The sequence below is a fragment of the Aptenodytes patagonicus genome, chromosome 1 (assembly GCF_965638725.1).
Source record: "Aptenodytes patagonicus chromosome 1, bAptPat1.pri.cur, whole genome shotgun sequence".
Classification (NCBI taxonomy): domain Eukaryota; kingdom Metazoa; phylum Chordata; class Aves; order Sphenisciformes; family Spheniscidae; genus Aptenodytes; species Aptenodytes patagonicus.
The window spans coordinates 54,875,416-54,888,215 of NC_134949.1; the positions used below are offsets into that span (position 1 = coordinate 54,875,416).

Sequence of the window (12,800 nt, forward strand, 5' to 3'; positions counted from 1 at the left end):
CTTACCGCAGAAGTCCACAAGAGCACAAATCCCAAAAGAAGAGTGTGAAAGAACCCCATCTAAAACAAGAGCACCTTTGGAAATCGTGTATTACTGTCTTGCTGGGATGCAAGAAGACAGTCCTGTTGTTTTCACACAATCGCAGAAAGCGGAGCCTTGCTCCACTGTGTTACTTCCTTACCGTTGCACGCGTTCTTCCAGCTCTGGGATAGCCGCAGGGCCCAGGAGGCCCACTGAGGCATAGACAGAGGCCTCCAGGCCCTGCCTGAGCTCTGTCATGGTGTCCCTGTCTCCAGCTCTGTCTCAGCTGTGCCTGGCCACAGACCGCGCTGCTCCAGACCCCAGCGCGCAGGCTGCCTTCCCAGCCTGCCCTTGGCCTCCCTGTGGTCCTGCCTGGCCCGTCACTGGGCTGCATCTGACCCTGCTCGCCACCACTGGGCCTGAACCCCAACCCGGCCTGGCCTGACTTCCTGGCTTGCCCTCAGAGCTGCCGCCTCACCAGGCACTTGTTCGTTCCTCTGGGTTCTCAGCTGCCCCGGGTGCCCGCCCTGCTCCCCTCGTTCGCGTAGGCTGAGGCCAGCAGGGCAGGGCCCAGCCGTGGGACGCCCTTTGGCTCCCTGTCCCCGAGGAAGCAGCGTGCCTGCGCTGCTCCCTGACACCGGTCTCTCGCCACCCTCACGAGAGAAAAGGTTTTTCCTTAGGTTGAGGTGGGATTCCCCCTGTTCCAGCTTGTGCCCACTTCTTCACACCTTTCCCCTCGGCAGGCTACAAATCCATCGGATCCCCGTGGGATCTGCAAAGCTTCCACGGCTACCAGAAGCTCGCCCACCACCTTCTGCCCAGACCGCCAGGAGGATTGCTCTACGGAGGCAGGAAGAGTCTGGTAGCTGATTATTAGCAGTAGCTCAGCGCTAGTCCCTGATCTGAGCACAGTCATGGTTCACGCCTCCCCAGAGGAAAAGGACACGGATGCGCGCTCCCTCTCGGAGACGTCTGCAGGACTGATTTTCATTCAGAGCAAGGGCAGAGAGAGACGTGCTAACTGCCTGCATAGGAAGAGAGCCTGAGAGAGCCTTCAGCACTAGGCCTCTCCTCATCCAAACCCGCTAGGTCCGAAGCGCTCCAGTTGTGCAGCAAAACTAAGGCACGTACTAGATGACGCAGTTTATTAAGTACCAAGCTGCAACAGAACACTTGGAATTAGATGCAGGGTAGCGGCTGCACAAGGTGGAAGGCAAAGGTTTCCAGGCTTCATTCATCTCCCTGTGAGCACTCTGTTTTCTGGCACTGGCACTTCCTCTGCTCCAGCATCTTCTCATCGCTAACCGTGTTGGAGGTTCAGCTGTGACTGTGGAAGGGCAGGAAAAGAAAAGGCTGTGTGTTAGTTTTACAGCAGGCTGGGCCAAAGGCGGCGCTGGAAGGTGGGTCCTGGAAGCACAGCACTAACGCGCAGATCCAGATACCGAAAACCAAACACTCAAACGTGTCGACAACAAACTTACAGCCTTTGGGCTACAGACGCACGTGGAAAATTGCGTTACATGGACATAGGGATCAACTTCTTGCGGTTTTTGCCTTATTTCTTGGCCAGCTCTTTCTCCCGTCTCTCTTTTAGACTGCTGTAGTTGGCTGTGACCCACCATGCTAGTCTCCCAACGGCTTCTGGGGTTAAGCCCTGGTTCTGCCCTGGTTCTTCCCGAGTCCCACGCGGAGTGGACAACTGTTCTCGCAGGTCCTGGTTTTATCTTGCCCGCTGCATGCGTTTTTTTGACTGCATCTCCAGCTGTTGGGAAATGTCACCAACTTGTAGGCAGCAAAACAAAAGGAACTCAAAGAGAGAGCTCTCAAGTTACCCACTTCTGTGGCAATCCGTAAGGTGGGGGTCCGTCGAGACTGCATTCGTCACCTGCTGACAGAGTATTAAAATGTATTAAAATCTTGATGTACGGTGACCAGCTCCGCTTCTTCTCGCTCGGGGCCCCTGGGACCGCGTCCTGGTCGGTGAGGCCATTGAGCTCAGCAGCCCTGCTGGGACTCCTGGCTCATGGTTTTTACCCATCACGGTAACTACCTCCGTGTTCATCACCATCATCACCATCTACTGCTACAGCAGCAGCAGGAGCCTCGAGAGAAGTCAATCAATTGCAAAATACAGCCAACAGATAATTAGCAACACGGAAAAAAAGTATAGGAAAAGAATCGTACGGGTTCCAGCAGAAAAAAATAATCACCTCAAATCCACCAAACAAACCAGAGCTCACCTTTCTTCTTTGTTTACCAACTTCGTTGGCCACCTCAGAACAGCTGTTCTCCATCTCCCCCCGGGAACTGAGCTGGGACTCTCTCTTTCTCCCCGCATATGCCATCAGCTTTGTCCGAAGTCCCTCCAGAAGCATCTTCAACCTGCACAGCAAATTAGTAAGGGAAGCGTGAGGCGAAGCAACGGTCGGCCTTTTTCACGTACTCTTATGTAAGCGGCACAGCCGTGGCGTGCTTCATCTGTAACATGCTCGACAGGCCAAGAATTGCTGACAACAGCCAGCCCTCCAGTGCCACACGTCACTTGGAGGGCCCAAAGTTTACCTGAACGGAGGAAGACGAGACTTCCTTCCCTCCCTCCCAGAACTGCCGGCAGCCTGCATTTGCAAGGCCTTTTGCAGCTTTTTAAAACCATAGGCTCAAGCACAGAAGCCCCTTGCAAGATGGAATGCGAGACTTGAATTTGCTCACAAACGGTTATGTACATGCTTTTACGTTAGAGTTCAGTAAAGCTTGACTTCTACACAACGTGATATTTCTTTAAAGCACTAAAAAGCCATGCCTGGTACATTCTTCCTCCAGTGCGACGTTCCTTCCCCGCATTTCGTCCAGAAGCGCTTCTGATCGGCATTTCATCTTGGCCAGCTTCTTCACTTCCTTGCTTTCACTCCCACGCTTTCCAAATAGAAAAGATACATCACACGCAGAGCACAGGAACGGGATGCATATGCAGCACGTGCAGACAGTGTTCTCCACAAAGAAGATAACACGGATCTCCCAGGTCCAGTCTCCTCTCGCAGCTCTCAACCACAGACCTCTCTCCAGTCCACAGCACACGGCCTTCCCATCCAAGGAATCGTGCCGATGAGCGCAAGTGCCCCGCATATTGTCCACCAAGCAGATTCAAAACGCAGTAGCACCAGGGGAATGAGGAAACGTATAGACTTTTCCCCTGAGGGTGCCCTGCCCAAAAACCTGGGGGGTTCCCCACAGCCCACCGGATCTTTTCATAAATTACCTGCCCACAAGAAATTCAAAGACTAAAACCAGTCATTCCCGGAAGCCGTTCATATACCTGCCAATGTTGGTGTTCCTTTGCAGTCCGTGTTGTCTGAAAGCCAGTTATCAAGTCCTCCAGGCCCTTACGAGCCTACAGCAGCATTAAAAGAAGAAAAAAGAAGTCACGCTAGGACTTTCCCGACCGAAGGTCACACCTCACGGCCTTTCTTCTTCTCTTGGCAGCATCAGTACAACGCAGTGTTTGCCTGCCCCGCAACGCCACCCGAGCACACAAAATACTGCCTATGGAGGTGTCGTTCCCTTACTAGTTGCGGATTTTCATCTTTGGAGGTCTCCTCGTTGCATTATGGACCCACACCTTCTGGACAAGGAATCCATAATCACTAAAACGGGAAGGTGACCAGAGTACAGGCAACTGAAGAAGTCCTGTCACAGTCTGACGATGCCAGTCAGGCCTCCAGGATGAGGCGCTCGGCACCACTAGAGCCCAAGGAAAGTCCGCAACCGAGGGTACCAAATCCCTCTACTGCGTGACTGTCTGAAGTGCTGCCTGAGGTCTCAACCTCACGACTGGTCTAAAGCAGAAAATACTTAAGCCAGTGCATTACTGTCAACTCCTTAACAAAGACGGCGTTAAGTAGGACTTGCTATGGTCTCATGGGACAACTCGCAAAGCCAGAAAGCTGGGGAGTGGGCCAGCAGGACTTCCAGAGCAGCCTATAGTCAGTAGAACAGAGGAACTGATCTCTCCTAGAGGCTCTCCAGGAAAACCTCATCTTAAAATTTCCCCACGTGAATACGGAACTAGGCTCTGTAGCTCATGAAAAGGGAAGGCTCTGACTAGCTTACTGAGGCAGAGGCTTGCAGGACTTTCTCAAGGGCTTCAATGGTCTTGGCTTGTTGCTGGGCTGTGGCTTCCAGCCTGGCCTTTCCCACTTGGAGCCTGAAAAAGAAGTACAGGCCTTACCGCAGAAGTCCACAAGAGCACAAATCCCAAAAGAAGAGTGTGAAAGAGCCCCATCTAAAACAAGAGCACCTTTGGAAATCGTGTATTACTGTCTTGCTGGGATGCAAGAAGACAGTCCTGTTGTTTTCACACAATCGCAGAAAGCGGAGCCTTGCTCCACTGTGTTACTTCCTTACCGTTGCATGCGTTCTTTCAGCTCTGGGATAGCCGCAGTTCGAGAAGACGTGACCAGAAGGCCCTGCATTTTCCTGGAAGTTGTTAGTTCCCTCTTTTTATTCTTTATGGCGTTCTTCAGGGACTCGGCATAACACTCAGTCTGGGTACGCCGTTCTTTCAATTCCTGCAGCTGTCAAACCACAAGAAGAATCCCCAGTAGTCAGCTTAGGTTTGATAAAAAGGAGTGGACTGCTTTGACTCTCACGTCGACTCTCAAAACCCATGTTACTTCTTCATCTTTTATACTGGCCCCTCTCCTACGTCTACACTGATTTCCTACAGCGTTTCCTAAACGCTGCCACAACACTCCTCCTCCTCTCTCAAGGACTCTGAACACTCTTTGTAGCCCCTTGTTGGCTGCTCCAACACGGTTAGAAGCTCCTCCTGCTCCTACAGTGACTTTGCAACTCCATAACAATGATGATGTGACGAGGGAATACAAAAAAGCACCAGCGCAACACTCCAGTGTGCCTACTCTTTCTCCGTCAGCACACGCTCCGCTTTGCCAAACCCAAGAGAAGCAGCACATACACGTGCTCCGTGAAACTTGAGAAATAGCTTTTTGAAAGGAATACACACACCCTTCTCCAATTAAGGACAAAGTGGCTTCACGGTTAGCGACCTTTCTAATCGTAGGCGCCAGGCTTATAAAACAAGGCGAGTCACTTACCTGTCACTCATCTACTCCTGTTGCAAAGTTGCCTAGTGTACTAAGACCACCTTAGCGCAGCCCTCCACTGTTAACTTCAAGCGGTGCAAACAGGCAGGCACCAAAGGCAGCAGTGCTGTTCCCTCCCAGCCCCCTCGTCACAGCTAGCCGCACCCTGAACCACCCCGGGTTACAGAAAACGCCCAAGAAAGGGATCAGTTCCCCGCTCTGGTTTGCTACAACAGAGGCCTGGGCCCCTGCCAAGAGACAAGAGACAGGCTTTCTCCATACCTTAGCTTTAGACCTGTCCAGTTCCTTCTGCAACTGCAGTTTCTGTTCCTGCAGGTCCCTGCTGTAGCGCTTCTTAGCTTCAAGTGAAGCTTCTGCCAGGGAGTTCTTTTTGAGAGCGTCGGCAAGCCCCTGCTGCAGCTGCCTGACCCACCTCTAAAGAAACAGTGTTCCATGAGCATGGAGACATCAGTAAGAAGATGACAACATGAGAGATGCTTTTACTCATGGGATTATATCATTAGATCGGTCTGCAGGGTGGCCAGCAGGTCGAGGGAGGTGATTCCTCCCTTCTACTCCGCTCTCGTGAGACCCCACCTGGAGTACTGCATCCAGCTCTGGGGTCCGCAGCACAAGGAAGACATGGACTTGTTAGAGCGGGTCCAGAGGAGGGCCACAAAAATGATCAGAGGGCTGAAAGACCTCTCCCATGAAGAAAGGCTGAGAGAGCTGGGGTTGTTCAGCCTGGGGAAGAGGAGGCTCTGGGGAGACCTTATTGCAGCCTTCCAATATAGAAAGGCGGAGAGAGACTTTTTACCAAGGCCTGTAGCGGTAGGACAAGGGGCAACGGTTTTAAACTACAAGAGGGTAGACTTAGATTGGACATAAGGAAGACATTTTTTGCAGCAAGGGTGGTGGGACGCTGGACCAGGTTGCCCAGAGAAGTTGTGGATGCCCCATCCCTGGAAGTGTTCAAAGTCAGGTTGGACGGGGCTTTGAGCAACCTGATCTAGTGGAAGATGTCCCTGCCCATGGCAGGGGGTTGGGCGAGAAGACCTTTAAAGGACCCTTCCAGCCCAAACCATTCCATGCTTCTATGACTCAGTGAATTCAAAGATAAGAGATTTTGGCCGCCACCAGCAGGCAGCTGCAGGCATCTTTCTCAGCTGCGCACATCCAAACTATCGGCAGCTCTTCATGAGACTTTCCCCTTCCTAATACAGAGAAAAGGCTTAAGCATTCTTCTCCTTGGAACACAGGCTGAGAGTCTGCGCACGTGCTTTTTTCCAACCCACTGTGTTCCCTCTTTATGCAGACCTTCTGCTTCACAACGGGAAGAAAATGAGGTCGGAAATACACTTCAGGTCCAGATTCAATAACCTCCTCTCAGCAGCACTCCAAAATGAACTCGGCAGCAAGAACAGCTCTCCGTACACTGACAGGTTCTATTTACAGATATCTGCATCAGCCTCTATTAGAGTCACCTGTCTGTCGCCTTGACAATCTGCTTGAGTTGAAGCATCCTTCTTTAGCTGATGCTCTTCTCTCCCCAGTGCAGTAACCTGAGCGAGCGAGAACACAGACAGACAGTCAGACAGTGGGGAAAGGAATCCCCAGCAACACTGCAGCATGACACTGCATTTCAGCACCGGGGCTACAGAAGCGGGACTTCTGCATTACCTCCGGAAGAGAAAGCACCTCATTCTCAGAAGAGGAGTCAAAATCTTCCAGTTGTTCTGCTCCTCCCGCTGGCAAGACACCTATGAAGGAGGCAAGAAGCGCGATGCTGCTGTGAGTGCTTATTTCACTCTGCTTTTCCCCATCTGCTTCACTGCAGAGAAGCTTACAGAGGTAACCATTTAGTCCGTCAGGAAATTACCATTGCCGCGCGCCTCTGCAACGGACTGCATGCACGCTCCGTGTCTGTCTGCAGCTGGAAGCAGCACGCCGGCCGGCCCTTTCCTTGGACCTTCAGAATCCGTCTGCGTAATTTAAAAGACATGCGTGAGAACTGGCACAGACTCCTTCTCGACCCGTTTCCGCGCACAAAGCTCCCGCTTCAGCCAACACGCGTAACGTGGTAACAGGTGACGGGCAGAACGAAAAGGGCAAACGCAGGCAGCGTGTTAGGCATCTCTGTTGAGCAGGGCTTTCAAAAGGGGCCGAAGTACACCTGCCCAAGATAGAGAGGCCCTAGGCAGAAGCAGCTACGCATCTAGACTGTAGGCCCTGCGGGCGACCAGTTGACACTGACTGGATCCGGAGACGGGAGCTGTGTGGTGGAAAACCAGCAATCCCCACAGCGCCAGCCTTCTAGATATCAGAGGATTGTAACCGTTGGGAAGCTTTACCGCTTCAGTCCTGTACTAGAAATCCAGCTCCAAAGCCAGCTGCTAGGAGACCCGGGTCATTAGCTTGACCTCACCTCCTCCCAGTCCTAACTGAAGAGCTTGCCTGCAGCAGCGGCCTGTCAAGGTCCCAGTTACGAGCGTGTGGCGGAAGCAGCAGCAGCAGAGGGAAACGAGCCCAGAAGCAAGCGAGCCCAGTGGGGCCCCACTGCCTCCTTCAGAGAAGGGGAAGAGTGGCTGGAAAGCTGCCCAGCGGAAAAGGACCTGGGGGCGTTGGTCGACAGCCGGCTGAATATGAGCAGCAGTGTGCCCAGGTGGCCAAGGCGGCCAATAGCATCCTGGCTTGGATCAGAAATAGCGTGGCCAGCTGGACTAGGGAAGCGATTGTCCCTTTGTACTTGGCACTGGTGAGGCCGCACCTCGACTACCGTGTTTGCTTTTTGGGCCCCTCACTGCAAGAAAGACATTGAGGTGCTGGAGCGCGTCCCAAGAAGAGCAAGGAAGCTGGTGAAGGGTCTAGAGAACAGGTCCTATGAGGAGCGGCTGAGGGAACTGGGGCTTGTTTAGTCTGGAGGAAAGGAGGCTGAGGGCACACCTTATCGCTCTCTACAACTACCTGAAAGGAGGTTGTAGCGAGGTGGGTGTCGGTCTCTTTTCCCAAGTAGCAAGTGATAGGACAATTGGAAACAGCCTCAGGTTGGGCCAGGGGAGGTTTGGGTTGGATATTAGGCAAGATTTCTTCACTGAAAGGGTTGTCAAGCACTGGAACAGGCTGCCCAGGGAAGTGGTTGAGTCACCATCCCCGGAGGCTTTTAGAAGATGAGTATACGTGGCGCTTAGGGACACGGTTTAGGGCTGGACTCGGCAGTGTTAGGTGTACGGTTGCACTCGATGATCTTAAGGGTCTTTTCTGACCTAAACGATTCTATGATTCTACCTCAGAATCAAAAGGGGAGTCATCATCTTCCTCTTGTTCTGCTCCTGCTGCTGGCAGGACACCTATGAAGGAGGCAAGAAGCGCGATGCTGCTGTGAGTGCTTATTTCCCTCTGCTTCTCCCCAGCCCTCAAGCCCTGCGTCCCGTCGACGGGTTATCGTTCTCCTACAGGCCCTAGTGATTTGTCCTCGTCACCTCCTCCACGGTGGCGGATCGTACCTGCTCCGGTCATTGCAGGTGCCCCCAAGGGAACGTCAGCAGTTGTCCCAGAGCAAGAGCTGTCAAGTACTGCTGGGCCTTCTGTGCTTCCTGCAGAACATTCACCCGTCCTTTCACAGTTCACAAATTCCTCCCATTGGTTATAAATACTATATAGAGAAAGGAAGGAAATGCATTCAGTAAAAATACCTCCACACTTGCATACACTCTCTACTGGAAGAGCAACAGCCATTCATGAGCCATCCTCCCCATATTCATAGCCAGCTGGTAAAGGGTAACACACACACACACACACACACACACAGAGACAGAGCTTACTGCACTGCTAGAGTAGTGGAGACTGAAATACTCACTACAGGCATGTTCACGCTACAGGTGCCTATTCTTGTCTATGGAGTAACTCAGCCCTGCTGGCTACAGTCTCATCTGAAAACCCCCGCTCCGTTTTGAGGGCCAGTGAGATTAACAAGACCCCTGGCAGACTGACATCTAACTACAAGGCTTCTACCTCAGCGGGATGCTATACTAATGCTGTAGCAACTCTTCACATCAAGCCGGGGTAACGTCTCCTCAAGCCCAGTCCTGACTTTGAAGGGCTTCAGAAATTCCCATGGTTAGTCTGAGGACCTGGGACTTTAGAGAGCTCCTAAGTGGGATATCGAGAGGCCAAGAAAGATTGCGGTTGCATTCCAAGCACACCAGGGGTTAAGTACATTGCATAGTGTTATCTTCTAACAACCCTGGCAGAGGGTCAGCTGGGGCTCCGGAGAGAGACCACTTTCAGGTTTGCTTCATAAGCAGAACTAAAAACCAAACAAAAAGCCCCAAACAAACAAGAAAAGAAAATATTAAAAACGCGCTCCAGACCAAGGCTGCGCTGCAAAATGGTGCATTAGCGCAACATTGATACTGTGCCAGCAGCCGGGAGGGAAGGAATGAACGTGTTGTTTTGGTAGAGCAATCCTCAAACGTGCTTTATTCCTAAAGGGGTTTTTACTCCACAGTTTACCCAGGCACCCTTCTCTCCTGCTTCCCATTGGTACAGGCTGACAGGGGGGGCAGGGGGAGAAGAAATGAAGTCGAGATGCAGTGACAAGAGGTCACGGGCAGTTGTTTATGGCTAGACAAGGCATGCTCGTAGGCATAATGCAGTTCATTCACCCATCACTAGGCTACTATTTCCTTCAGCCTAGCTGTTAAGCACACATAGCCACCTTAGCGAAGGAACGGCCAGGGGTGCAAAGCTACCCACGAGAGGAGGAAAACCGCTGAAGAGTTTAACTCGGGGGATATCAGTTAGATCCCCTCTGCAACAAAAGGCAGGTAGTTGCTAGTCAGTTGAGTTGAGTGGAGCTTGGCAGCACACAGGTGGATTCTCGGAGAGAACCGTGGGGGGAAGTTTCCCTCAACTTCCAAATCCACTCTCGACACAGAAGGAGATGCATCAGAAGACGTCACTGGGCCCAGCTTCAGCAAAGGACTCAACGCCTCATTAAACCCCGGTGATGTTACCAAAAAGGGCCGTACTCAGCACGGACGTTCTGAGAACGCAGCTGCTCTAACGAGGACGTAAAACACTTACTCAGCATATCCAGACAGTCTGGCATAAGAGAGAGCTGTCCTGCCAAACTCGTCTTCATGAGAAAGTTCAGCACCATGCCGAAGAAGAAGTCGTATTACATTCACATCCCCAGCAGCAACAGCAACCATAAGAGTGGTCCTAAAGCATCCAAGAGATGATAGGAAATACATCAGCTTCTGCGGACATTGCATTGCCATTACTTCAGTCCCTCTTTGCTCCCCAAACAATTCATTTCCCCTCTCCTACAGGCAGAGTGAAAGCACAGCCAAACACGTGGAAGCGTCGGAGAATTGAGGCTGGCAGGACCTCAGGAGGTCTCCAGGCCAACCACCTGCCCAGAGCAGACTCGGGGGGTGGGGGCGCACGCGTGTGTGCACACGCACGCGTGTGTGTGGCACCACAGCCAACGCTTTCTTGCAGTCCTCAGTGCAGAAATCGTCCCCTGAGGTAAGAGAGCAGCCGAGTGGGGGTGTGCTGTCACAAGTCACGCGGTAGGAGCTCCTTCCGAGCAGCTCCTGGTTCTTTTTCAAAGCTCGTTCCTATGGCTGCCATCAATCCAACTTGAACAATGCTAAGGAGTCCCACGCGCACTTTTGAGAAACCCTTCACCTTTTATGCCTATCTCGAGCATGCACGTCAGCTCCTTTTTGAAGAAGGAACTCGACCATCTCTTCACAGTGCTCGGTGATCGCAACAGCAAGCGGAGTGTATCCCATCTGAAAGGAGAAATCACCTCCCTTACAATAACACAGAAAAGTCAAGCAAGTTGTGGGAAGAGGAGCCTTACCCAAAGTCCACGCTTACCTTATTCTGAGCATCAATATGGGCATTGTGCTCAAGTAACAGCTCCACTAGAGATTTGCTAGGAATGGCGGCAGCCAGGTGAAGGGCAGTGTTGCCGCCAGCACCTCTGAGGTCAGGGTTGGCACCGTGTTCCAGCAGAATAGCCACACAGTCTTTGTGCTGGTGCTCTACTGCCTGGAAAGAAGACACAAAGGAGGAATAACTTCCAACATCTACGTTTCTCTCTGTCAGAACTCCCGCGTCTTCCCAACACTGGCAAGTACGAGCGTCTTCAAAGATTAGGCAACATATGCCCCTTCCCCGCTGACTACAAGGTACCTGTTTCTACGCAGGCCTATGTGAAGAATCATGCAAGGTGTGTATCGCTCAGTGCATAATCGATAAGCCCAAGGTACAACAGCATAACGTATTCCATGTACCTTCATCAGCGGCGATTTCTTAGAATTGTCACGAGGGTTTAGCTGGCACTTCTTTCCTGCTAGAAATCGAACGACATCTGCATGGCCGTTCGCACAAGCAAGATGCAGAGGCGTCCTAGAAATTAAATATATTCAGTTAACACAGACAGACAGCTGAAGACATCGTTTCAGGCTGTGGTACGCGCCACATAGGGCCACAAGCCTCAACTGGCAAAAAACAAGCCGAAAGCAAGCGTCCTCGTTCCAGAGCCGGTGGCGGGAGCTGCACACCCAAAGCCTGGGGCTGGCTAGGAAAAATCCCCAACGCATCCGCTGAGTCAGGAGGCATTTCCTCGGCTGTGTCAATGAACCTGCACAGACAGACTCCTGTGCCCAGGCACTGGTCCCTGCCTCCAGCAGGACTGCCCAGCCACCCAGCACAGCAAAGGAGACCGCGTCTTGGCAGCCTGGAGTCTATGGAGGCTACGTAAGTCTACAGAGACTGCGGAGTCTGCGTAAGCCCCTGGGTTTTCCCCCGATCAGTCCCGTGCCAGACATGTCGCAGAGACATAGGGGATGGGATTTCTAACAGCAACGGGAAGGCTGTGCCGTGTCTGTCCGCAAATCCATGCCCTGCTCAAGCAAGCCGCTCGGTCTGGCAAGGGGAAAGGAGCCGTCTCTGCTTGGACGAAGGCCTGCTGAGCTCCACAGAAGATTCACTACAGGGACCAGGCTGGCAGGGCAGAGCAGGGCAGGGCAGAGCGGAGCGGAGCGGAGCGGAGCATCCGCCGCCTCCTGTCTCAGCTTGGGTCAGGCCTCCGCTAAGGCCAGCGCTGTGGAGCCGGCCCTGCTCCTAGGGCGCTTGCGACCGTGCCGGGCTTTGCCGGCTCTTCCAGCCAGGGTGGGTGGAGGCTTTGCTACGGGCACTGCCCGCCCCTTACTGCTTCTGCGCGTTCCGCCCGTTGACGCGGAATCTCTTCCGCCACCAGCGCCGCTGCAGCCGGGCCAGGTCACCGCTGGCGGCCGCGCTGTGCAGCCCGCCCCAGCCCTCCTCCCGGAGCTCGGAGGCCCCGGCGGCGCCGGGCGCGGGAGCGCTGCCGGACGGCGGCCGCTCCCGCACCCTCCCGAGGAGTCCGATGAGCCTCTGCATGCTGCGGCGGGGACAAGGGCACGGCCCGCCCCGGGGCTAGCAGCCGCAGGAGGCGCCCGGCGGGCTCTGCCGAGCCGCGGGCGGGGAGAGGGCGAGAAGAGCCGAGAGCCGAGCCCCGAGCGGCGGCCGCGGCTCGCAGCCCCCGACGCTCCCAGCCAGAGACGCGCTGCCGGTCCCGCCGCGGCGGCGACAGCACTGAGCGGCGGCGCCTGCAGGGGGCGGCCTAACTCTCGGGGCGTCACA

General features: G+C 53.6%; 3 protein-coding genes across 3 annotated transcripts in view; all 3 read right to left on the minus strand.

The window, feature by feature from the left end:
• LOC143159165 (uncharacterized) overlaps nt 1-2,902 on the minus strand; it is a 20,447-nt gene extending 17,545 nt beyond the window's left edge. The window contains exons 1-2 of the mRNA XM_076335610.1: nt 2,822-2,902; nt 2,262-2,403 (exon numbers count right to left, since the gene is read on the minus strand). Coding sequence (XP_076191725.1) covers nt 2,262-2,359 — 98 coding nt within the window. The 5' untranslated portion in view covers nt 2,360-2,403; nt 2,822-2,902. The remainder of the gene's footprint in view (nt 1-2,261; nt 2,404-2,821) is intronic.
• LOC143159181 (uncharacterized) lies at nt 2,783-7,058 on the minus strand. Its single transcript, XM_076335616.1, has 8 exons — nt 7,000-7,058; nt 6,801-6,880; nt 6,605-6,682; nt 5,403-5,555; nt 4,423-4,592; nt 4,129-4,222; nt 3,335-3,409; nt 2,783-3,099 (listed from the first exon to the last, which is right to left on the minus strand). The coding sequence occupies exons 1-8, from the start codon at nt 7,028-7,030 to the stop codon at nt 2,800-2,802; spliced, it is 981 nt and encodes a 326-aa protein (XP_076191731.1). The 5' UTR covers nt 7,031-7,058; the 3' UTR covers nt 2,783-2,799.
• On the minus strand, nt 7,038-12,557 carry LOC143155620 (uncharacterized). The gene is made up of 7 exons (XM_076328589.1): nt 12,349-12,557; nt 11,429-11,543; nt 11,010-11,183; nt 10,815-10,921; nt 10,206-10,343; nt 8,624-8,772; nt 7,038-7,102 (listed from the first exon to the last, which is right to left on the minus strand). Exons 1-7 carry the CDS (start codon nt 12,555-12,557, stop codon nt 7,092-7,094), a joined length of 903 nt encoding a protein of 300 aa, XP_076184704.1. The 3' UTR covers nt 7,038-7,091.
• Nucleotides 12,558-12,800: the final 243 nt, after the last annotated feature.